The 26,619-nt window shown below is 47.3% G+C and overlaps 1 protein-coding gene across 2 annotated transcripts; it reads right to left on the bottom strand.

Moving 5' to 3' along the window:
• Positions 1-485: 485 nt before the first annotated feature.
• kirrel1a (kirre like nephrin family adhesion molecule 1a) lies at positions 486-25,972 on the bottom strand. 2 transcript variants are annotated; one of them, XM_037479257.2, is made up of 15 exons: positions 25,685-25,972; positions 13,233-13,382; positions 10,079-10,228; positions 9,838-9,995; positions 9,583-9,733; positions 9,141-9,246; positions 8,661-8,809; positions 8,362-8,489; positions 7,714-7,840; positions 7,428-7,528; positions 5,836-6,052; positions 5,421-5,528; positions 5,082-5,209; positions 4,690-4,803; positions 486-3,038 (listed from the first exon to the last, which is right to left on the bottom strand). In XM_037479257.2, the coding sequence occupies exons 1-15, from the start codon at positions 25,728-25,730 to the stop codon at positions 2,277-2,279; spliced, it is 2,595 nt and encodes an 864-aa protein (XP_037335154.2). In that variant the 5' UTR covers positions 25,731-25,972; the 3' UTR covers positions 486-2,276. The 2 variants fall into 2 exon arrangements, with proteins under 2 accessions (XP_037335154.2, XP_037335155.2); XM_037479258.2 differs by having other exon boundaries at positions 4,690-4,767.
• Between the last annotated feature and the right edge of the window lie 647 nt (positions 25,973-26,619).

The raw sequence follows: 26,619 nt of genomic DNA, 5'->3' as shown, positions 1-26,619 counted from the left end.
TAGCAGCGCACTACGTGCGTGACCGCCACCTGTTGGTTTGATGGATCCAAATGCGCAAAGTAGCTTGGTCGTTCATAATTTGTAGTGCACTTTTTTCTGAAATTCTTTAGTTTTAATTTGACTAAAATGACGTATGTAGACGTACGTCTAAATAAAGTAACTATCTTATACAATAAATACAGGAATCCTTAAAGGTAATACTAATTTAAAAAAAAAATGATATTGGCACTTATTACTGATTACCTGCGTCTTTAAATTGCGGTCCCAAGAAACATCCTCTTCGCTTCATATAGAATGATAACACAAAACACACATTATCACACTGTATAATTGATTTGGATATTCAACGAATTAATACTCACTCAAGTCCTAAAATACCTAACAGTTATATTAGTTGGAGCCCATACTTATCAGTAATCAGTACATAGGATGTTAATGGTACTTGCTCATCCCAACCTTCCCAAACACCACTCCAAACACTATGATTCTATAAAAAAACAGTGCTTTTATTTATGTAATACTGTGGAAAAATAATTACATACCATTTTTAAAAAATATTGAAGATAATGAAATTAAAAAATGAGAGTTTGATAATGTTTGTTGTACATCTTTTGAACAGTTGTCTCTGCTACGAAGAACAGTACAATAAGATTAACATTGGATTTTTCTAAATTCAAAGACACAATAATACAGGATACAGTCCTACCAGAGGTATAAAAGTACAGGATTTTGAGAGAAAATGATGTGGACATATATTGAAACACACACTCGCACACTTAAAACACAGTCATGCACACACACATACTGTATACACACAGGCATGCACACAACAGCCGCACGCACACTCCTCGAGTCGAGCGCTGCGTGTTTACAGTATGCTTCCCATACGCAGTCATTCACACTTCCATACAAACACACTGTACAAAGCCGTGTGCGTGCCAATGCCCGCACGCTCCTTCTTGATCTCTCTCTCACACTCGCACACCCACACACTCGCAGTCATACAGTACTACACGTCAATATTGTGGACAAGCCTTCATTGAACCTCTTCATACACATTCTCCTCCGGCCGTTTTTTTTGTTGTTTTTTTGGCAGACAGACGATGAGGAATGATTCAAAATGGAAATGTGCGACATGATCCCCTGTAAGGCCACTCAGTTCTAAATCCAACATCCGTATTTTTCTCTCTGTCTCTGCAACACACTTGTAGTTGGGAGCTCAAAAGAAAAAAGAACACCAGCCTACGAAAAATGTCTGGGAATGAGTCAAGGCCGCAAGCCTGCTTTGGAAAGCAACAGTCACCAATAGAAGGAGCATCTACTGCATATACATGGTCTAAGGTGAAGAAACAATATGAACACTTGGCACTAGGTTTCTTATATGCACCGATATAACCTGCCTAAAATTCAGGCTCTGCTGTTGACAAAACGCACCCAGGCAGACGACCGGGTTAAGCAGCCTCACGTTCAAACGTTTGGTCCGTACATACACATTACATGTTTTACACTGACAAAAATAATTCTGTAATGTTAAAAAATAGAATACAAAGCTTTAGTCTGGTGTGCAAATGAAAAGAAGACATTACACAGATATAGATAAGGGACGTCTAAGCATGAATACTGTAGATGCAGTGCAAACCGATGACAACGCCATCCAACCCCCATCCGAGCCACAACACACTCGCCCAACAGGTGTAATGGCACGTACCACTGTACAGAAGGGCATTCTGGGATATTATACATGTGCTCTACGAGGATTGATTAAGATAACCAGCGGGGGGAGAAAAAAAAAGATGATGGCCAGAAATGACTTCCACTGGATCAGCTTTTAACCTATTTGACAGTCAGTCAGTTCTTCCTCGTTCATCATTTACAAAGTCAGTTCATAGCAAAAGATCTGCGTACGCTCGTCCCCTCTGCTTCTTGCGTTCTGTCCCAGTCTTGATTGTGACTTTCGCCGACCGCTCTTTCAGAGCATATACAAACACATCGGGAGTGAGGGAATTCAAAATTGTGTGGAATTTCCCATCCCTGTCTCACTAAAGCTCCTTCTTTACCGCTAGTCTCTTGTTTATCTGTGTCTCGTGGGCACGGGTCTTCGGGCTCTGTGCATGGGTGTATCTGCGTGTGATGTTTTTGCAGTATGTGTCTGCGTTGGTGTGTGCACATGTGTGCGTGTGAATCTAGGATCGTGTGTGTTTCTGCATGTGACTCTATTTATAAGATGCTTCCTCATGCTCCGCTTGGACTGTGAGGGTCTTCTGCGTCCCTCCGCCTCACACATGAGTCTGCATCCTCTGTGTGTGTCGGCTGTGGGAGTAGTCAGAGTGTTGCGAGGTGTAGGAGAAGCGAGTGGAGCTGCCGTACTTCCCTAGTCCAGTCTCTGATCCTGAGGGAGCGGGACCTCCGGGACCCACGGCGACCCCCGGGCCCCCCAAGCCGGGGCCCACCCCGGGTCCCACTACGGGTCCCACCCCTGGTCCCACCCCTGGTCCCACCCCTGGTCCCACCCCTGGTCCCACCCCGGATCCCAACCCGTACATCTCATAGGATGGGCAGGCCTCCAGCGTGGCCAGGCTGGACGGGGCGAAGCCCATGCGGTAGGTCTGGTAGTGCGAGGGGTATCCGTAGTTGTCGTAGGCCAGCTGGGAGGTGGAGTCCAGGAGGCTGCAGTCTCCCGGGAAGTCGCTGGCCACTGAGGGGTTAGGTGGCGGCTGCTGCTGCTGCTGCTGCTGCTGGCTCTGGCCTGCGCGGGTGAAGGTGTTGAACTGGGCGTAGCTGATGTGGGACAGTCTGGAGGGGGGGCGGGGGTCATAGCAAGCCTGCGGGCGGCCCGGAGAGGTGAGGGGGCCTGGGGGACCCGGGGCTCCTCCGCTGGCCGTGGCTCCTGAGCCCCCGGCACTGCTGCTGATAGATGCCGCCCCCCCCGGTGTCCCCGCGGGGGAGCGGTAGTCGGAATAGTGCAAGGTGGAGCGGGAGGCAGGGCGCCCTTCATCGTGGGTGGAGGCTCGCACGTTGTAGTAGCCATTGGTGGGGTCCTGACAGAGGACAGAGGCAGAGAAGAACAGCAAGAGGCAGAAGCACAGAGTAGGCATTAACAAGAGGTATGAATATATTTTTCATACGCCAGTGTCCAAAATGTATTTTTGGACGAGATAAATGGGTTACAAAATTGTAATTCTTTTCTGCTTTCATGACTTTATTCCTGGCCTCCCCAGCAGGGTGGTTCCCTGCCCACATTGTGTGGTTGAACACGTCCTTCCCTCAACAACACAACACGATTGTGTGGTTACGGGAAGGACGCACTCCCTCCTCACTACACGCGCATCATATTGTTCTGCTTTTATTTCTAACGTGGTTCTGGCCCCTCATTGCCTCTAATCTACCCAACTTTACCCCCACACAACTTTGTCTCACTGCTTTGTTGCTTCAGGCAGCGGGGAAAGGGGAAATAAAGTCTTACTGCGGCTGTTGTCAGAGGGTGATCTAACCATCACCTGGGGTGGATTCATGTCTGTGCTTCTTCAAAGTGATCCAGGGCAGCACTCAGCCTGGAGGGCTGGTGTTTGCCCCTCACAAAATATTCATGCAGGGGGTGTTCAACCGAACATTTTGGCAGCTTTACGCGTGAAAATACATTCATCAGCTAATCGCAGCCCCACAGTGTCAAAACGTATATAAATGATTCATGCCATCTGAATGGGCAGGGTATGCCTTAACAGCCTTCATCGTTAAAAAAAATTTCCAATTGTTTTGTTTTGCGTCTTTAAAATCAGAGAGACAACCCTTTAAGCGATCAGTAAATCTGCACAGTGCCCTGGACTGAGCGTGAGGGGAAGAGAAGAAAAGGGCCTGCAGCAACAAAAGAAACTGCAAAAATATATTTTTCTAAAATATTCTTCTCTAGTATTGTCACAGATGTTGAGGGCAATTTCAAACACTAAGTTTAAAGGTCACTCATTTAGAGGACAGAAAGAAGGATAAATACTTTTTGAGACCAAATCAATTATCATTTGGGATTACATATAAATAAATAAAATAAAAATGTAAAAGCACAAAACAATGATTGACGTCTGTTTATTGCCACGGCAAATGTTTTTCTGCATCTTGAACAATATAGGAACTTTCTAAAGTATAGTGTGAATATAAATATATACAAAACATTTGGCTTCAAACTACAGTATCAAACTTTTTAACTTCAAACTATGAACAATATATTATTTGTTGGTAGGTAGATGGGTCGCTAGCTACCCGTAGCTGCAATGACGGTGTCATCGGAGTAGAGTTTCTGTAACTGTTACTCAGAGAGTATGTATTTTATTAATTCCCCCGGGGAAAATTTGTGTGTAGCAGTAGCAGCAATACAGTCATTAAAAATGCACAATACAATAGCAGAGCCGAACATATTGAATTAAATAGAAAAAAAGAAAAGAAATGAAGAAGTGCACAATACAAGTATATTCAGTGTATGTCAGTATATTTAGTGAAAATGAGTGAAATAGGTATATAGTATGTACAGTGGAGTGGAATAGGTATTAAATAGGTAGGTAAAGCTAAAACAGGTAGGTATGTAGGTACTACACCACCTCACTGAATCATTTTGGCTTTTGGCATAAAGCGCCAGCTAGTTTGGATTTGGTAAACAATCTGCTTCCGGATTTGACGCAAACAGGTTTTTAATGAGCTCACCTTCAGGTCATACTCCTGGCGGGTGTCCAGGGTGTCGCTGCGGAGGTCAGACTTGAGCTCTATGTCATCTTTAAAGGGCTGATTGGAAGGAGAGAAGGACACAGAGGGGAGAAACTAAACCGTCAAAAAACAAAACAAAACCAAAAAGGAGGAGAGAATGTGTCATAACAAAACGGAAGAGGGAAGGAGGCAACAGAGTATGACAGGAAAAGAGAAAATGGAATTCAAAGTGTTAAAAGGAGTGATTACAGGGGAAAACACAGTTTGTTTTTAGTCCAAAAGGTGCGGTGTAGGGAGAGGTGACTAAGTTAATGTGAGGTTTTTCTTTTCTACAACCACAGGCTGTGTAAACAGTGTGCGGCCCGAGGCACACGTATCCCGCCGCTTCTCACCGAGTACATGGCCTTGACCATGCGCGAAGCCGTGGACACGCTGCCGGAGTCCTCCTCTAAGCTGTGGGTCTCCTTGTTTATCGTCTCCACCTTGATGTCGGGCTTACCCAGCGTGACCCCGCGCCGACCTGGAAGCAAAACACGGCAAAAGGTTGAATACAGCTGGACACACGCGCCGCGGCCGGTGTGTTTTCACAAGCTGGGGGATTGGGGGGGTTGGATTTTCTTTGGTCTGCTGCGGATGATATGGTCTCGTGATGATGACAAACATGTAAACGTGTACTGTGCATGTACTGGTCTTTATGGTGCATGTGTGGAGCACATGGAGAAATGACTCACTGCCTTTGCGCTGCCGGTAGAAGATCAAAACGAGGACCAGCAGAAAGATGAACAGCAGGATGGTAGAGCCCACCGTCCCACCAGCTATGATCCCCACCGGGACTTCCTCTGGAATAAGGGAAGGGAAAAAGAGTTCAGTTAAGATGCCATTTTATGTCTGCCAATAGCTTCACAATCTAGATCTTAATGGAAAACAATCTTTCTAACCTAAATTACATATGATAAACAAATAAAGTGGAAAGGGGGGTTCTCTTTTTTCTTAACAATACAGAAACCTATAAACCTTTGTCCAAGATGTAATTCGTTGTCATTGTAAACCCAGCCGTTGTCTCCTTTGCTTTTTTCCGGATGGAAATATTACATGCTGTCTTGTCCGAGCTAGAGAAATTGAAAATGTAGATAACATAAAACACACCCGTCTCCTCCAATGTGATGATCATGGTGCCCGGGCCGAACGAGTTCCAGGCCGTGCAGTTGTAGTTGGACAGGAAGTCTGACTCCATCACGTTGTTGATGGTGAGGGTGGAGAGGACGCCGCCCCCCTCGGCAGACGATTTGCTCTGCTCCACCGTGTACCTCTCCAGCAGCGTCCCCTTCTCCTTCTCCCACACGTTCTCCTTCCACGCCCAGACCTGCAGAAAACACACACACACACACACACACACACACAGAGGGCCATATTAGATTATATCACAATGAGTGCTATTTGGGAGGGTTGACTTCTCCGTGAGTAAGTTCTGTAAAAATTCTATTCGCTCTTTCATGCCCGAATAGATTTTTATTTTGATAGATTTGATCATAAATGAATGGTTACTACACAGGCCCTCTACCAATAAATCCCCCACATCACAGGTGTCAGACTCAAGGCGGGCAGGGGGGTCCAGTGCGGCCTTATTAGTATGGCGTTGCTATTTTGAGAATTACGGCAAGACATAAATTGTATTTCTATAATAGCAGCTGCTATTCCCGATCAGTCCATTGGGGGTCTCACTCTGTGAGTGAGCGCATGCGTTAGACCAGGGGGACCAGGTCAAGCGCACCGTACGCACGTGCCCCCCCTACCTGATCATCATCCACGACACATTTCTCTTTGTGTTCATCAATGCTGGAACAGGTTATTTCTCCTCCTCTGTTTTACATTTGTTTGGAGCCAATTTTACAATATCTCATTCAGGATGAAAACAGAAAATAAAACAGAATTGTAGATCTATTCATTAATGAGGGGGAAGGAATTTACACCCCCCACATGTAGACATACTCTGTGCGTGACTTGCTAAGACTGGCAACAGCCTGTGTGATGCTGCAGGCTGAGGTGGGGGTGGGTGGGGATGACGTAGCTGGTGTGAATCTTGAACAGTCTCCAATTTTAAAGCCACTAAAAGCAGCTGTATTATTCAGCAATGAAGTAATGTACTAAAGCGAAGTTAATTATGCATAAACCCACATGTTCCCATAATCTGCCCATTTATTCCATAAAAGGAGAGTCTCTTGGCTGTGGCGTTTACCGGGACAACTGTTCCTCTCCACTCCTTTATATTTCATAATCTTCCCTGTCCCAACCTCCGTCGCTCGCATTAGGAGCGTGCACTGTGAGTCAGGATGGATCAGTCACAGAGGAACTACTACTTCTGCTTCTCTGTGATACGGCCGAGCGGGGAAAGCATCTGGTCTGATTTCTGACGCAGGAGCTGAAAGTGGAGCGGCTTACTGTTAGTGTTGGTTTGTTTATGTGATGGCAAGGAAGGGACAATTCTGTGAGAGTTTAAGGGTGAGTCACCACTCAAAATGAATGGGGGACAGTGGCTAAAAGCCTTTACTGTGCAGGAGTGGAGCCATTTAGGAACACCGAAAGACAAATCACTGTCAGACCTCAGAACTCCATGTGATCAAAGCTTTTTCTTCTGTGTCTGTTTCTTACGTCTGAATAATTGATTCTTGGCTAAAATCATCATTGCTGGTTTGATGCCAGTATTTCCTTTTCTCAAAGTGTCTTGGGCTTTCACTTACAATCTTATCTGGAGGTGGTGTGCTGGCTATGTAGCATTTGACCTCTCCTCTCTCTCCTTTCACAGCATACTGGACGGCATCACTGGAGATGATGGGGGGACCTGCATTGGGTGAAACGTGAGAGGACATACAAGTGCATGGGAAGGAGAGAAATATAATAAATTACTAACAAGAAAATGATAACTACATATTCAAGCCTGGTGTTTTCGTCCAAATAAATGGCCACCACTTTGGACATTTCTTTTCCACAGGCAGTGAACCATTAATTGAATGGATGTTTTCTAACCGTTGACGGTGAGTGTGACCTCCGTCTCTCCTACTCCTATCCGCGGGACGATGGCCTTACACACATACTGGCCGGCATCCGCCTGGCTCACTGACTTCAGATACAGCTGGTTGCTGTTACTCAGAACCTGTGGCGAAGGGAAAAAAGGACACAAATATGAACAAGACAGAGATAAACAAAATTGAAACCCACATGGACACAAGTAGAAGGGAGGCTAATGTATTGCACTGATCATGCTGCATATCTGCACGTGTGGCCATTGTTCCCCTACGCTGACTGGTTAACAATACAAAATTGCACATCCTCTTTTAACCCTATCATAAAGGTTTTACAGTTGCCCTAGCAACCACATCTATTTGTAATTATTGGAATTAGCTGTGGGAAAATATAATATAAATATGATACAACTAGAGGCAAAGAGATACCAGGACAAGACGGATTAGATAGAGGATTAGACATAGGTGTATGTCAGTCCATGAGGCAAGTTGCTTTCACTGTGCTACACCTGTTTGGTCCAACTGTGGCATAGAAACCTGTCTGTACCAACATGCCACTGCAAGAAAGGATGCATTTCTAAACACCGGAGATAATAGAGTGAACTGTAAGAACATTATGACTACAAGAATGCATGGGCTCTTAGCTTCTTACCATGTTCGAACCCTTTTTGAACCAGGTAAGTGTGAGAGGAGGGTTCCCAGCCCATTTGCAGTTTAGGGTGACATCAGAGTCAACGTCTACTGTTTTTGGCTGCGGCTCCACCAACAGAATTGGACCGACTGGAGAAACACAGAAACAGAGAGATGATCCTTGTTGAGCAATGGGTAATAACGCCAAAGGACTCAGAGGAAGCACATCAATGGTGTGTTTTAATCATCTGACTCCACACTGGAGCGAGTGAAGTGGGCCATGACGAGTGAGCGAGGTGAGATGAGTATTGTGTGACTCACAGTGAACGTCTACCAGGATGCTGACGTTGGTCTTTCCCACAGCGTTGAAAACCAGACATGAGACAGGCTCGGTGAAGAAGGAGTGGTCGGCCTTGGTGGTGAACACGCTCTCCCTGGCGCCCTGTAGCACCACGCCGCCCTTGGCCCAACTAGGGTTAAAAGGTTATACACAAGGAAAACATGAACACCACTTCTTTCAAAATGGAGAAACACAAACCACATCCATTTGTAACAAAAATCGGATGAAATATTCTTTAAATTGAATTCGGAGCATGTCTGTCTACAACAGCTTCACGCACTGGTTTGATTATTTGCAATCACTGAATGAAGCCTGCCATATTTGGGACACGAATCAACTCTTCCTCTGTTCAAGTAGACATTACTCCACAAATCTTCACATAGCAAATAGTCATTTGCTGTCACATAAATCTCCCGCCATCAAGACTTTTCAAACAAATGTGTCTGTGCGTGGATGCAGACCTGTAGCCCATAATAGGAGGGTTGGCGTGAGCCTGGCAGGTGAAGGTGACTCTGTCCCCCTCCAGGACAGAGCGAGGCTCGATGGACAAGGTCACTGTCGGGGAATCTGGAAGAGAAGGAGTGAGAGAGAGAGAGAGAGAGAGACTCACACAACGGCAGCCTTAAAGCATCTAATAAACGCTGCATTCCGGTTTGTTACAAAATGGCTGCTATGCATTACTTAGTCATATCTATAAAACATTCAGCGGCTGGCAGATGTTTTACGTTTCACAATAGGACGCCATGTGGCTTTTAATTAGTGCGAAATGTAAAAAATGTAAGAGGTAATTAGCAGGGTGGTGTAACTGTATATAGAGATAAAAGGGCATTCTTCTTGCACTGGGAATGTAATGAATATATAGTTCTTGGATTACAATCATCGCCGTATAACTTCATTGCTTACGATGAACGTTGAGGGTGACCGTTGTGCTTTTTCCCGTGGGAACAGCCAGGTTGGTGGCCACACAGCTGTAGTTCCTCCCGGTGTCGGAGTCGACGGGCTGGATGGGCAGGTAGCTATGCGTGGTCACCCTCTTCCTGTCCGGAAGCACCTCCTGATGACCAGAGGCAGAAAGGTATTGCTCAAACATTTGAGCCGGATAAAATACCGCAGAAATGCTTCATGAACGCGCGTGTTCACGTGTGCATGCGGCCTCACAGTGGTGCTGGCAGCCCCATCCACAGGTAGACCGTCTTTAAGCCACTCGATCATAGAAGGGGGTTTGGCCCCTCGGGACACGCAGCTCAGGTTGTAGGACTCCCCCGCATTCAGCAACACCTCCGGACCCCCATCGATAACTGGGTTGTCTGGGGGGACTGGGGCGGGGAGAAGAGAGCGTTAGAAACACACGCAACATGTCACATGCTTTCAATGGAGATGTGCGCTGACAAACACGCACTGAGCACGGTAAGTTTGGCCCTCCTGGACCTCAGGGCGGCATCGGGGGCCTGGCACTCGTACAGGGAGTCATCAGACAGATCAGCAGACAAGATCTCCAGGTTGTACTGGCCCAACTCCTGCACGCGCAGCACGCGGTACCTGGGCCAGGCTGGGACACAGAGACAGGCATATTAGTTTCAGTTAATAAGACAAGATCACACACATAAGATCCACTTTGGACTGACGTTATATCTGACAGGTGGCTTTTAATATCTATTTACAGTTTTTTTATTCAACTAAAATGAAAACTCTTTTAATATCTCACTAAGGCTGTGTGTTTTACGTTTTTCTGTAGGAAGCTCTAGACAATGATTTTAAATCTTGTAAAGCGTCTTTAAGAATTATTAACCGAGAACACTAAATTAAATGTATTATTAATATTATTACATTAAAGGGACTCAGATGGATTTATTTAGCCTTCTGCAGTTTTAGCTTTACATTCCCTCACAAAAATCAATCTATATTATTTAAACTCTCAAACCTAAACTTTTAATTTGTCACTCGGTATCCCCACATAGCCATGTGATAAAACAAAATAAAACATGACATCAGGCAGCGCGGGGTAGTTTATTCTGACAGAAACATCAGGTCAGTTTCATGAATGGAGTAGATTCGACTCCAGAGCGATGCATGGACACACAGTGTCATTGACATTCACAAACACACTTGGGTGTCCTAACCTACACATTCACACGACACACACACACACACACACACAATCAAACACACAGGGCCCTTCCTCTCTGATCCCTCTTCTCCCTTCCCCCATCCACCACACAGCCCAGCTGTGTCACTGTCATACGTTCTCACCGTTAGGTGGCATCCATGCTCTCTCTCACCAGCAGGGTAAAGGATGAATGCATTATGACAGCAGCAACGTTTTAGAGGACTCAAAGCGACTCCAGTCCATGGTGCAGATTTGTTTGCTGCCCAGCCGTAGATTGCATGTGAAATTTGCTATGTCGTCTCCATGTGCAGCCCCCCCACCCCCCCGACCCCCATTTCATCTGGCTGCTTGCCTAACCTTGTGTGTCCTTGCTTCTGTATGCATGCGTGTCAGTGTGTGTGCTTATGTGCATTTGCATGTGAAATGTTGAGAGCGAGAAAAACGTATGAAAAGCCCAGAGAGCGGGAAGGGGCGCGCGGGGGGGGTGGGGGGGGTGGCAGAGGGACAGAGCTTTATACACAAACTCACAACTGTGTGTGTGTGTGTATGCACCAAGTGGCCAGCGTTCATTCAGGTTTTTTATTTAAAAGCTTGAAGCACTGGACCATAACAGTAACAATATGATTCAAAGAAAGAAAGGCAGAAGAAAGAGAGGGGCAGGAGGAATGGAGACAGGACAGACGAGGACTGGGAGGAGGAGCGAAAGAAGGGACAGAAGCGTTGACAGAGAGAAAGCGGAGCGCATTAACGGAGAGTGTGTCAAGCACGGTGAGAGTGAGGAGGGAGACATGGATGTGAAGTTAAATGGAGAATAGGAGAGAGTAAGCTCAGTGCAAAAGAGAGAGAGGGACATGGGAGCATAAAGGAGGAGGTCGCAGAGGAACAGCGTGACAGGGGAGGAGGAGCCCAAAGGAGAGGACAGAAGGAAAGGCTAATGAAGGCCAAAGTCATAGAATACAGTGGATGAGGAGAAGAATGGAAGTAAAAAATAAAGGAAAGGAAAATAAATAAACCATGGTTAAAGGATGCAAGAGGAAAGGGGTGGAAAATAAATACATAACAAAACAAAACCACATCAACCAAACACAAGGCAACAGCATGTCCCGAATGATGCAGTCTCCCTCTGGACCAATCAGTTCAAAATGCGCCCACTGGCTCCAACCCGTAATTGCACGGCACCCTTTGGTCTAATCAGTGCAATACAGAAAATGCATCCGTGGAGCGATGAGACGCATCAGTCCCCCCAGTTTTGTCAAAAAGACAAGCTGTGTGGTTAGATTGTGGTTGGCACACAGACTGGCAGGAGACTTAATAAATCAGACCGGAAAGGTCCTGCAGAGTCAGAAGTGAGGGCAGCTGTATGATGGAATGAGGGCTGTACACAAATCAGTTGGTTGGTTCAGACTCTCATTAAAAATAGATAAGACTTTTAACGGTTATAAGTTGATGTCGCCCACTGTCGATGCGACAGTGAGATGATGACGTGATGCTTCCTGACCGAGTTGAAGGGTGTCAATCTGTAAAATGTGCCCGAGGGAGCGAAGAGCTTCCCATATGCCGTCGGCTGAATCGTGCAGAAGGAGGCGGCCACCAGCCCGCGTAAGAGCACGCTTTTGTCTCCTGGCTGCCTCCATCTAGCTGTAACTTCAAACACATTTAGTCAGCATACATTTCCCATCGCAGTAACATGCACGCAACGTCACAGTGGGCCACTCAAAAGGCTGTTTGGGGGGGAAAAAAATAACCACGTCTGTAAAACATTAAATGGCACCGTTGGCTCCGTCAAGGAATATTTTACTAAAGACTGTATACAGTACATATACTATATATATACATTTTTTTTAACTATTAGTTAAGGCCTTTGAGATAGGAGCGAGCCGTTTGCACCCTCATCATAGCTAGTTGTTTAGTGCTTATTGTTACAATAAACCTATAGCTAACAAGTATGGAGCTGAAGTGCCAACTGTGGCTGCTACAGGGTTCTTAGTCTGGTTCCTGGTCCAAAACGCCTCGGGCTACACAAGTGGCCGCGGATGAACAGCACTTGGTATCAAAAGTATAGTTGGCATGCATGTTATATCAGTGGTGTTTGTGCATTTGTAGTATTCGTCAGGTCTGAAGCTGGATCCAGTCTTATAGCCCCTAAATGTTACGTGGGGGAGCTCCGTGGTTTCAGTATGAGCACAGTTGAGGAGCCCTGCAGATGTTGCAGCTGAGACACTGTAGACACCATACATTTAACATATGTCGCCCCTCAGCCTTCTGAAATGTGGCGTAGCGATCAAGCGCCGAGGCGTCTTTGCAGTTGCGGTTTCAGAGAGAACCAGAAAGAACTCAAGTCCGCCACCAGCAGCTTCCATCCAAAAGTATCAGCATCAGCTTTGCGAAAAGGGGATTTGAGTAAAATGCTGAAAGGAGTGAAGGAAGCCCGAGTGTGATGTCTCACCCCGCAGGTCCTCTCCGATGCCCAGAGCCAGGCCATCTTTGGTCCACTGAACAATGCCCGAGTAGTTGAAGACAACACAGGACAGGAGCACCCTCTGGCCCCGCACCACCGACTGGTCTGCCGGCTCCTGAGAGAACCTCGCTGTCCACACTGGAGAGACAGACAGAGGATGGGAAATGGGAGAGAAGGGTTTGTCAAGTTTGTCATTTTTTTGCAATTCGCTACTATAAAATCAACCACATGCATTAGCATATTATTGTAGCCATGGTTTTATGGTAAATTGATTGAATTCTGCCCCCCCCCCCGCGGCAGGAAATGGAATTCCATCTTTGATCGCATCTTTGGCTTACAATCTTTAACCGGGCGGCGCGGAAAGACGGAGGTGTCAAACAAGGGGGAAATCAGGAAAGAAGGAGAAAGAGGAAGAGGGAAGACAAAGGGGAAGAGGTGGATAACGCTGAGTCAGGAGAGCGGAGCTGGGAGATCAAACAGACGTGGCCATAGGGTCTTCTCCTTCTCTTCTCCTTCTCTTCTTGGGCCTGACTTTCATTTCTTAAAAACTCTCTGCCCCCCCCCCCCCCTTCCCCCCACGCCCCCGTCTCTCTTTCTCCCCCTACTTTATTCCTCCCTATGAGTCATCTCCCAGGCTTCCACTCCGCAAACCCAAACTACAGTGGTGGTCATTGTCTCCTGGACGCTCTCCCTCCAGTCTGCAGTCCTCCATCCCAGCAGGCAGACCAGTCCAGTACGAGGAGGGACAAGAGAGAGAGCCCCCTGCGCCTTTGTTCCGCGCAACGAGGACAAGTTGTAATTAGCCGCCCCCTGAAGACACAACACCCCCAACAGTAGAGGAGAGCCGGACACTGTGGACGATTCGTACAGTAAATCAGTAGCCCGATGCTGCATAGTAGTAACCCTATCACACACACACACACACACAACCTCCTCAACCATTAGCTCTCCCCTTCTTTTGTCTCTCTCTCTTTCTCTACTGTTGTATGTCCTTTACCCACATTGCTTAACTTCTCTCCTCCTTATGCACCCCCCCCCCCCTCGCTCCTCCCTTCCTTTGTACAGCCATGATGCTGTGTATGAATTTCCTTTTGCCTGCACTGATTCCCCCCCTTCTTCTCCTTCACTACAGTGCGTACCGTATGCACCCCCTCCTTTCTGTATCCGTGCATTATGGCGTACACGTGCTCTTACCCATAATGCTTTCTATTTCTGTGTTCCTCCTCGCTGGTTGGAAGGGGGTTAGAGGCGGACTGTCAGAACTCATTTATCACATTAAATATCAGCCCTCCAGCACTTTCTCTCTCCCCCCACCCTGCTCACCCGTCTCTCTTTTCTCACTTTTTTTCCCTCACTCCCTTTTCTTCCCCTCCTACCATTTACATCCCTCCTTCTCACTTGTCCTCTCCACTTTTTTTTAACACTTGCCCCCTCCCCCCCCTTTCCCTCACATAGACTCCCTCCCTCATTCCCTCACACTTCTCCCTCTGAGCCCTCCAGCGCTTTGCTGAAGGTTCCCATCTCTCGCACTATTTTTTAACAACTTTCATATGCCTCTTGTGGACCCCACGTCCCCCGCCTCCCCCATCCTGACCCTCGGCCCCTATCCCTCACGGTTCCCATCTCTTCCACGTACACAGGCGTGCCCTCTCTCCCCATCATGTCCGATTTGGTGCAATTTGCAGAGGTAAGATAACGCAAAAGGAAGCCAGTCATGCAAAAAGATTTCCTTACCAATCATAACAATGGCTTCTGACAGTGCAGCACATTAATATTCTGAAGATAAAGGAGATGGGCAAGGATACACGGTGAAAATGGAATCCGATGCGGATGGAGGTTTGCAGCACGCATACCTAGAATAATTTAGCACTGAACCAGAAATAATAATAATAGCGGCTCTTAATTTGCTCCCTGAGGATCAACCAAGTTAACTGGATTAATAAGATCAACAAAGCCAACGTAGCAACAGTAATTGGCTATGAAAATAATGGCATATATTTCAAAAAGAATTACTAGCGGTAAACACTGGCAAAACACCACAACAATGTATGTTTTCACAACCCCAAAAAACACCACGGCTCAAAGTCTGGTGGCTGTAAGGACATATGGATACAACAACAACAACAACTGTCTGGGCCTGTCAGAAAAATGGTGAAAGCCTTCTGAATATGGCATTCACCTAAACGATGGAGAGGTACCTTATACAAGCCTATTTCACTAAAGCAAAGTATCCCTTTTTTCACAATCTTTAAATGTTGATGTATGATTAATTAATATTGAAGATAAACAAAGTTTACAGAGTTGATCAAGATGGTGGTGTTTGCATTCTGTTGAGGCTTTACTGTTATGTCTCAAAACATTTTAATTTACAATGGCTTGCTTGAACAATACTAGGATTGGGCAAAGCATTGAAAACAGTGATCGGCAGAGATTTTCGTTTTTTAGCCCAATAGCACCAAGAGGTTAGTAAAGTCTTAACGTCTAACTTAATGAGTCTATTAAAAGAGTCTATTTAAATCAAACAGTGAAAGGACCAAAAGAGAGTTTGGCTGAGTGTTATTGCATTTCTGTGGAGTTAATTAGGGGTGTTCAATGATGAGTTAGCATGGCGAATATCTTAGCCTTGGATTTGAATTCAGAATGAGCGCCGTTGTTTTCTCCTACTTATTTAATTGTCTACAACTCTTTTGACATTGTGTGTCTCTTTAGCTGTCAAAATGCTTCACTGATGTGCTCACCAGATCTGTTTCTGCAATTTGGTGATGGAGGGGGGGGGGGGGGGGGGGGGGTAGTGTGCAGTCCGTCTGAGCGGTTTCATTGAGAACAGCTGCCAAAATAATGAGCTGAAGAATGAAATTCTCAGCATGCATGTAATCACGTGTGACGCTTCTTACATAAGTAAAAAAATATTATGAAGCTCGGTCTTTAGGGGGTGCTTCACCTTCTCCACCTCCTCCAGACATGGGATGCTGCTTATCTCACCTGTTTATTTTTCAGAGAAATCTGGTATATAAATGTCCCAGGCCCATTCTAGGGGTTATTTATTTAAGTTACATAATGCTGGATCAGTAAAATTACCATAAACAAAAAGGTTCTAGACATTAGGATTCTTTTTTTTTGCTTTCATTTCCTGTATGCACCTTCATCTAATAAAACTCCCCTGTCTAACACTAATTACTGGAATATACAGTGAGGATTTATACTATCTTAAAAAGCAAGAAAAGCCTTTTCCCATACATTCACGAGTGTAAAGAGAGTTTAGCTGGGTTTAAACCACCACGCAAACCTGACAATAGCCTGAGGGCAAGCAAATCCTTTCCTCCACCACCTCAGATATGCTAGCTGGAGGTATTCCCTCAACTGCCTCAGTAAACCACAAACATAATCCGAACTGAACCCTCCCGAGTGTAGGCTACACAATCTGCAGTGAAAAAAAAAAACAACCACGCAAAGGCAGAGCACTGAAAACACTGACTCATTTAAACATGTGTTCATCGCCTTCTGATTTCCATATCGCCCAGTTAACACTTTTCAACATGACTGTATGTGCTTGTGTGTGCGTGCTTAACGAAGGAATCACGTGCAGAAAGCAGTTAAAATAAACGCAATGCAAGAGTGTGTGTGTGTGTGTGTGTGTGTGTGAGGGAGCTTGTATTCTTTCATTATGTGGGTTATGCGGCAGCGACAAATTTAGAGTGTGTCCTGATTTCCTTGAGCCACTGATCCCCAAGACACTAGCAGGAGACTCCGAGCACCCGGTCCACTCAAAGACCACGGTCCCGGGGAGCCGCGACCGTGACCACGCGAACACACCCGCACAAACAAAAACAAGCAGCGCCGGAGGACCTAACCGTCACCACATGGGCTAACCAGCACACACAAACACAACCCCAGACATATAATCGACATGTAGAGGTGGTTTCCTGCACACGGATTACACAGAGACTCGGACTCGGAGCCGCAGCACAGCATCTCCGGGGTCTGTTGGGAATGGATCTCAGTTTAGTCTAGGATTAAATACAAACGTAGTCAAAGTTTAGAAAGGGATTAGGATTAAGCCGGGGCCTAGGACAACCACCCCCGCAGACCCTGTGACGCCAACCTCGGCTTGTCAAAGCTGACACAAAGCCGGAGGCGAGCGCATGCACCGCTTGGCGGGGTGACACACCGAAAGCACGCCGACACGCCGCCATAGTGTGAACCGCTGCGGCAAATTGGCCCCGTGGAGCACCCCTTGCTCCACACGATGGTGTTTTTTCAAAGCAAGGTAATGAACCGTCAATACGTGGCCAGAAATGACTGAAAGGGTCGAAGGGTGCAGCGGTGTTTGGTAGCTATTTTTAGCAAGTGTGCTGCTCATGCAGCTCCGCATCTCTTGATTTGGCACACACCCTGCTGTTAGGTGGCAAATGTCAAAGCTTGCTTAACAGCATTCAAATGCAAACCTGGCCTGGCTTCCATCTACGGGACAGCAGACGAGGTGGGAAGTGACGGCATGCAGTGGAGGGTTCTGGGAAATGTTCACTGATGGCATTTGGTGTCATTAAATCAGACGCTATTAAAGCAAATGGCATTTGTATGGATTGTTATGCGTCGATGTAATTATCTTTGTGTCTGGCGCCCTCCCCGTACCCCTCTGCATGCCTCCAACAAAGTCCCCCCCTGCCCGCCCCTCCCTCCCTCGCTCGCTCCTCCCCAGCCAATCCTGCGCCTCGACTGGATCACAGACTTGCGTCGCCATAGCAACAGCTGACGTGGAAATGAACTGCTCGAAAGTTTTCTGTATACGAGCGTGTCTGCGAGAGCGCACGCGTGTGTGCATCTGGGTTTCTGATGAAATCCTCCCCAGCTCCCGGTACACCCATTTTTCAATGACCTCATCCTCCATCCACCGATCCAATTAATAGTCAGGCGGCCACACTTGTCTCTCATTAGTTCTCCCTTTCACTCCCCCCCCCCCCCCCCCCCCACCCCCACCCCCACCAACCCAACTCGCTACACCGTTAGTCAATCCGCCCCCCAAATTGATTTTGTTATCTGTCTTAATTCCATATCGTGGTCGGCGTGAGGCCGAGGCGTCGGTGTTACCGAGAGGCCGCTGGGAAGTGAGCTTCAGGAATAGTGGGAACAAAGAGACGGCGAGGTCCACAGACACAGAGCGCTGAGGTGTAACGGGGGAGGATGACATCATTGTTTCAGGACAAAGTTGAAGCCACGGGAGTCATGCGGCATTGACTCCCCCCTCGCCCCCTCCCCCGTTTTTCTGCAGATGACTGTACATACATCAGTCAGATCAAATCTGTGCGCGTGTCAGTGTGAGCAGGAGAGCTTTTGGTCTTCACCACTGGATCCTCCTTTTTCATTCAGAAAACGTGTTCAAATACCCAGTGTTTGTTTTCGTAACGAGTCGACCCGGAGCTGTGACAGCAGTGCAGCAATGTGCATTGGAATTGTATTCATGCATTATTCATGCGCGGTAGCCTACATCTGTTTTTATCACTCTGGGCATCTTGTAGGCATTATCATGTAACATATTTAGACACGCAAGAAATACACTGTAAAACAATGCATCTTGACTATCTTGATATTTTTTTTTATCTTGGAGGGCAAAATACTACATCTAATTTCCAGAAATCCTACCAGGCAACTGAATAAACCATTCAATTTAAAAAATGAAATATACATTTTTTTGAAGTTGCATTTTTCCGGTGTGATGATTTTCACGACCTAATTATTGATTCACCTCCAGTCAACAATGATGTTATTTGTTTTGTCCCTGTTTTTAAGGAAGTGGATGTCGTTTCCCTGACTTCACACAGTGGTTTGTGGACTACAGTATTTTTGCCGCCGCCATCTTGTGACACAATCTGACAAATAACTTTCACCATCTGAAAACGCACTGTGAAAGGACTACAGTTATGAGAAGAAAACACATTCAATCTCCGCACAACGCAGGGGTAACAACCATGTAATCAAAAGGTAGCTACATCCCTAAAGCATAAAGCCTGCTTTGTGGTCTAAATAAACTTCCTGTTGCATTGAATAAGTTATGTCATGTTTAAGGCAATAAATGAAGGGAGAATAGGCATTCTCATTTTTAGACTTTAATAGACTTCTTCTTGCAAACAGACGAATAACAGAACAAATAATTTTGTTCATTTGGATTAATTATTGTTCTGTCAGCCAACTAATCCATAAGTTGTCATCTCCCCTTTCAAGGTAATACACTTAGTGCATGAGTGCAGGCAGTTTCTCCCTCTATTAATTTGACCGTGGGAATTCATCCACATGTGCCATCCTTCAACAACATGGCCGCCTAGCAGGACGGACATAATAACCCGTCGTCATGGCAATGGGGCTAAAGGAGCGAGGGAGAGACGTCGATGGAGGGGAGTGAAAGGAGGCGTCCCGCTGAGTCCGCTGACACCGTGTCACTCAAACACAAAGGTGACTCCTGGAGGTGGGACGGAGCAGAGAGGGAAGATCGGGGCAGAGAGGGGCCAAAGACCCACAGAGAGAAAGACTCCCTCCCTTTGTCTGCCGCATTGTCTGCCTGCTCGCTGCCTTCTTCTGTCACCTTACCTCGCCGTCCTCTGCCTTACTAGCGGTCAGCAACCTCTCTCTTTCTTCATCTCCTTTGTGGCCTTGCCCCCTTCTCATTCCACATGCACTTGCACCCCTTTGTCTGGCAGGCATCTATAAGAAGTGATCAATCCTTCGCCTTCCATCCACCTGCAGCCATATTCCCTTCCCGGGCTACCTTTCCACCTGCAAGCTGCCTCTCTCGCTCCACCACTCCCCCCCCTCGTCGTTCCTTCCCTCCATTACTATCAAAATGGTTGCTGTAGAAACCGTTTATTTGGAAATGGCGGGAGGGAAATTACTCCAGAGCTTTGTCCCTCCATTTTGATACTAATGCATGAAAGCGCACATGGTCCCGTAAAAGCTGTGCACATTCATTTCCTATCCAGCTTTCTTTTTTTTTTTTTTTACATCTCAAGAGTTTAATTTGAACCAAACCCCTGTTACAGATATTGTTACCATAGCTACAGCCAGTGAGGACCACTGACACAATGACACAGTGGCCATGGCAACCCCAGGATCAGCGGTGGGTAAAATGATAATTTGTGAACGAGGCATCCGACACATCACGGGCACACGGATACGCTCGAGTGCTAGAAAGCCGGCCCGTCGCTGGTAATCCACGAGCCTTTGTGCGGCCACCATGCCGCGCGGCTGACAAAGGAGACTCCGCTGTAACCAAGGGTGACAGGGACTAACAATAGCCGTCCTGCGGATAAGCTTCGACAGGAGGATACCTACAGTTCAAGCCGTCCCCTCTGCAGCGGCGCGCCGTGCAGCTCGTAGCACAGAGGGTCGCCGCAGAATTCAACTGGCACGATCGATATCGTGACGAGTCCATGATTCAAGGCAGTGGTTCCCAATTGATTCGGGCCAGCGACCCGTTCCCGAAAGCAACCCCACCTCCAAATGTCACCTAAACATCGGCGCCATCGGCTGTGACAGCTTTCACGGCCCGGTAATGGAATCCAGCGGCGGGACTATTTTACAAGCGGCGTCCCATTGATAAATCACCTCCTCCAAGGTCTACTTTAATTCAATCCAGCGTAATCTAATTTTATTGGTATGTGCTGTAGCCTCTTTCGTTGGCATCTGTCTCTGAGCCGTCCAATAAAAATCGGAGGCCTTGACCTCGTAGAGCACAGTAACGTCCATTTAGAGCCCCTCGCCAGTATCGTCGCCACCGCATTCTGTGGCTTTGAAGAGGAGGCTTCTTTGTAGATAGCGAAAACGCTTAAGGTTGTGAAAGCAAAGGGAAGGGGTGTAGGATGTGGGGGGGGGGGGCAATGGGTCTAATGTAGTGGTCCTCAACCTTTTCTTTATCTTTTCAGAATAGCAATGATTTCCACTCTTCAGCTTGAAATAGCCAACCACGATATCTCTCGATGATGAGTTATATCTCGGACTACAGTACGCTTCCCCACTGGCCCACATGTCATCGGCCATGTAGAACCTTCCATTAAGTTGAAATGACGAGATGTAAAGGTAAGCTTCAAGGGCGTATTATTAGGTTGGCAATCTGGCAGTCTTTGCCCAAAATAATGCATCCAAACCAAATGGTTTTAATGACTGGATTTCAAAGCCATTGAAGATTATCACCGCAAACAGATGGTTGACTCATTATTTGCAATCTGCAGACATTTAGCCCGCAGGCTGTTGTATTACACGGCGAGCGTTCGCCGCTCTGTGGTAACCGATTTAGTTGGTCGGCTGACCCTAATGTTGTTATCGTAGAGGGAAGATGGATGGAGCAAGTCGAGTCTCTCCCTCTCGTGTCCCTGTAGAGGAGCCTGGACTGGGAGAGTGGAGAAATGAAGTGACATCATCAGCTTCAGCCACATTCCTCCGGAGGGAGGGGGAGGACGGAGGAGGGGGGGGGTCATAGAAGGAGGAGAATGTCCCAAAACTTTTGAGGTTACAGGACCGACATCACCCCTCCCCCATTCCCTTTAACACACACTCGCACACACACACGGTCAAGAAAAAGCCCCGTTTGCAAGTGTGTGTGTGTGTGTGTGTGTTTGTGCGTGCGTTTTTGTCCCAGTACAGGCTCCTCTTCTCCCTGTTTTAATTCATGTGCCTTTCCTCCTGTCCCCTCCCCCACTGCCTCCCCACCACTCATACCACCCCCTCCCCTTCTTCTCTTTCTCTCTCCACCGACCAGAGGAATGCAGGAACCACATCTGGAACTTATTAGAGAGCAAGAGAGAGAGAGAGAGAGAGAGAGAAAGGGGGAGATGGAAAGAGAAGGAGAAGTAATGGTGTGTGCAGGGGGAGGAGGGGGGGCGGGGGTTAGGAGGGGAAAGAGAATAAGAAGTAAGTCGGAACAGAAAGAGAGACCAAATAAACTTCTGATGATTAGAAAGAGGCTCATGTTTGTGAGAGAAAGGCGAGGAAGCCGAGAAGAAAGTGAACAAAGCCAATTAACCTCGGGCCAGGGCGGGACGGGGCGAGAGCTCTGCCGGCCCCTCCGACGCGGGTTCAATCCCGGCGAATTGCGTCGCCTTTGAGCCCGGGACGCGACCATATTCTGTCTGAACGAGCAGCCTCACTGTCCTCACTGAGGAGGCAGTCAGGCCTGGGTAATAGTCCCTTTCTCTCAGCCGCTGGCCTCCCGACCCCCCCCCCCCCCCCCCCCCTCTACGCCGGCTCGCTTTTCTTTTCATCCAGCGCACCCTCCTCACTAAACCCCCCCCCCACCGGCTCCCCCTTTACCTCACCCACCTTTTAAAACAGACCAAAAGAAGTCAAATCACTCTCCATCAGGCTTCACCCACCTGCCCGCAAGATTACCCCCTCTTTGTCCCCCCGTCTTTCCCTCGCACCTCTCCCCCAAAAACCACTTTCTTTCGCAAGCCGCCCCCCCTCCCCCCTCCCTGGCCCTCACCCCAAATCGGTCCTCGCTGCAGAATGTGGCCGCGTGGTTTGTGAAAACAAGGCCAATAGATTCAGTCAGATGTGATGAAGGGTTCCTCTCTTGTTCGGGGGACTGCATGAAGGAACATTTTAGGGGGAAGTGTGTGTGTGTTTTTTTTTTTTTTTTTACCCTTTGTCTTTTTTAACTCGGATGCCCCGCACCTGTCAAACACAAACAGACTCCGGGGCTTTTAAATTCTCCGGGCTTCACTGGAGAAAACGTTCATGTAGCTGTTCATCTCAGAGTTTGATAACAGAAAGTTGGATGATGAAAAGTTTTCTGATGAGGTTTTTTTTTTTTTTTTTAACTTTTCCCCTGGAATGCGCTTCGGGCAAACATGTCTGCTGGGAGCAGCGGTCGCCATGTCGCACACGGACAAACACCCGCCGCGACAGAAGAGCCAAGAATGTGTTGAATGAGAAACCACAGGCGAGGATGTGCACTGTGACACCACGGGCTCCATTCCCAGACCGGGGTCCCCAAACAGGTCCACTGGCTGCTTTCAGTGGCTCGTGTCAATTAGGAGATGCTTCGCAGTAAAGGGGCTTCACTCAGATCGCTTAAAAATAAGAAATAGAAACAGCTTGGCCTCAAAATTGCGTATTACTGGTCCGATGCTCCGAGGGAGCCACATCTCCCTCGTGCTGGGATCACAATTTAAAACAGACCCCCGCTACATGCGTCACTCCACAGTTATCCTCGGGGCGGTTTGCTACAGCGCCACAAAATGGTTGGATGGCAACGAAACCCCCCGGCATCGCGGCGCTTCCAGAGAGGTTTCGTGCAGCCGTGCATATTTGTGTAAGTCATGACCCATGAGATCCGTAAGATGACAGTGACAAGTTGGAGTTTCTGTAGGTGGCTCTCTGCTGCTCATGTTCAGATCTGTCGGAAGAAACAGGGAAGAGGGGGGGGGGTCATAGAGAACTAGAGCTGGGCTGTAATGCACTAACGCGTCTTGGCTCCACCAAATCTGAATACTGTCTCTGTGACACCTTTGTCCGAGTCAGGGTTCGAGCCGGTGCCGCTGTATGGGTCCTACCTCAAGGCTCTGTTGGTCTGAGGGAAGCGAAAGCAGTGTGTGTGTGTGTGTGTGTGTGTGTGTGTGTGTGTGTGTGTCTGATGGTCGATTATGCAGCTGCATTACCGGCGGACGTATGACCGGGTTGGTTTGTAGATACGAGGCTGGGATGCTCAATGAATACCAAACCAGTGGCATTGTTCCACGTACCGAATTGAAAATAACTAGAAAAAAAACATTCGGATTTCACCAAAGCTTTAATTAGCCGCTTGACTAATTAACCATTCAATCATTAGCACTCGTAAGCAATTACGTGTGTGCAAATTAAAGGCCATGAAATGCTGCTTTACTTGTCTAATGAAAAGATAAGAGTCTGAGACTCTTCAGAAAGATGCTCCCAAAACCTAAGATAAGTATCGCCTCTTTTGAGGCCACATTAACTCCAGCTCTCTCTGGGTTATGTTTACTCCTCCTTTGTTGTTGTTTATAAAAGCCCGGGACGTACATTTACTACACCATTTCCCATCGAACTGAACAACACGCAGCTCCACATGCAGCGCGCTGATCTCTTCTTCGAAGGAGCAAAATGTCTTTGTGCTCGAGCAATGACGGACTTTACAGTTACAGCGGCTCCTACACAGACAATAGGGCACATGGCTTTGAGCACGTAAATAGGCAGAGTTTATCAGTGTGTGTGTGTGCGCGTGTGTGTGTGTGTATGTGTTCATGAACATCATCAGTGTCACTGAGCTAGTCATGTGGACTGAACAGTTTGCGAGTGGACAAACAGGGCAACACCATGTGACAGCATGTAGAGAACAGGGAAGGACGGGGAGGACGGGGAGGGGGGTATATTAGCAAATTGTGTCATACATGGATTGGAGCACCGATGAAGAGGAGCCCGCTCTTCACGGTATGTGAACCTCAACAACACGCTATGGGGGGGGGATGCAGAGTACGGCAAAAGCCTGGCTGAGCGATACAAAGCCTGGCAGACACGGTGACATCATCCCCTTCCATACCTTCCCTCCCCCTGAACACTCCCCCCCCGCCCCCCCCGCCACCTATGATGGAGTGGTGGACTGGACGCGTGCACGCTCCCGGTCAGCCAAGGTAGACAATGGGGAGGTGTGTGTGTGTGTGGGGGGGGGGCTGTGGAGAGGCTTTGGAGGCGCGTCCACGACGATGCACAAATAGGCCTCCATTCGAACAGGTAGCTTTTAAAAATGACAGCCATCGCCCCCCCCAATGGCTCATCACACACCAATAGCCTACCTGGCAGGTATGAAAGGGAGGGGGGCTGCTTATTGTGCCCAATGAAATGCAAATCGGCTTTGTGTCAAGCTCACAGGTAGGATGCAAGGACAGGAGCATCCAAGTGGGTGCTGTTTTTGTCTGGGAGGGGGGGGGGGGTAACCATACAAACGGTCTTTCATACCAGGTACTGGAGGAGGTGGTCTCAATGCCAGACAAGCCACTGAGCCCCGTTAGCAGGGTGGAGGTGCTGCTGGCATGTAGAGCAGCGCTGGTCCATCACTGTCATTCCCGTCACGTCCTGCACGTGGGGGGGGGGGGGGGGGGGCTGTCATACGCAAAGGTCACTTATATATAAATATATATGGCTTTTTTGTGGTGATCCATTGCTGCGGTAGGGACACGCTATCGCGAGCGCGCTCACACGAAGCTGCACGCGCGCGCGCACACACGCACACACGCACGCAGGCCGGAGGTGATCCATTGCTGCGGCTCATGTGGGGGACGCTATGAAATCACGTTATATGCTCGTCTCTTCTCATCGCCCCGACAGAAAAGGCGCAGGGGCTCTCTATCCGAGTTAAAGCCTCTGTAGTTTCACACATTACATTCACACATTATTCCGTGAGCTGTGCGCTAACAAAAGGGGATAAAAGGCAGCCTTACCAGTTTGAAAACTCAACAGCAAACTCAGGAGCAGCAGCCTCTGCATGGTTCAACCGACCGATAAGTCCGTTATTGGCTCAGACCTCCGTGTGGACAGCATCAAAAAGCGGGAGTTTGCTGAGTTTAATAATAATTATGCTTTGAAAGAACAGTCCCCCTGTGTCGTCCCTGCGCCTTGGTCCCCGGGCTCGGCTTTTACAGCATTTCACAGCTTTTTTTTCCGCCTCTCTCCTCTTCTTTGCTCTTCAGCGTCCGTCAGTGTTCCGCTGTGTGCTGAGGCGGTAAGCTAGCGGCAGTTTCACCGGAAACCGTCGGCTGTTTGTTTTTCAAAATAAAATTCACCCTGCACGAGATGTTGTACAGTTTACAATTGTAGAGAATTTATTTAAGTATATACATGTATAAAACTAATATTCAACTTAGTAATCGCAATTAAAGCACGATACATTAATGTGTGTGTGAAGTGAGTTTAATGTTTATCACACTGCACAGTCCTGTACAACCCTCAATCAAATATTTGTCACTTTCAAATAGAATGTTTTCTTCCAAAGTATAATAATGAGTGTAGGTGTGGACTGCAACCCCAAAACACTTTCAGGAGACATTGAGGGATTACTATATATTCACTTGGATAGAGAAGTTGCTAATAAACTTTTAAAGGAAAATTTTACTACACACTCTTGAAAAATGACAATCCTGGAAATAAATATATCCCCCAATCATAATACTTTAATATATAACCTATATATGTAAGGATTGGGTAGGAAAACAATTTGGTAAACGAAACAGAACATCGACAATGTCTTCTTTTACACAATAAGATGTTTGGCAAAATACAATATAATAGAAGTTCACTCAATGCAGCAACGTTTTACTTCCGGTATTGTCCTTGTTGTAATCTGTTTTTTTGACGTCATATTTTCATTAACTGGCAT

This window comes from Pungitius pungitius, chromosome 1 (genome assembly GCF_949316345.1).
Source record: "Pungitius pungitius chromosome 1, fPunPun2.1, whole genome shotgun sequence".
NCBI classification, from domain to species: Eukaryota; Metazoa; Chordata; class Actinopteri; order Perciformes; family Gasterosteidae; genus Pungitius; species Pungitius pungitius.
Note: the sequence above shows the minus strand (reverse complement) of the source record. Positions and strands in the feature narration are given on the sequence as shown.

Bases quoted from the DNA above. Each gene is read 5' to 3' on its own strand.
- kirrel1a (XM_037479257.2), bottom strand. From the start codon at position 25,730: ATGCAGAGGCTGCTGCTCCTGAGTTTGCTGTTGAGTTTTCAAACTG. The intron at 9,734-9,837 runs GTGAGGCCGCAT...TCTGGTCATCAG, and splicing joins ATGGGGCTGCCAGCACCACT to GAGGTGCTTCCGGACAGGAA. The intron at 7,841-8,361 runs GTAAGAAGCTAA...CCTTCGCCACAG, and splicing joins TCAAAAAGGGTTCGAACATG to GTTCTGAGTAACAGCAACCA.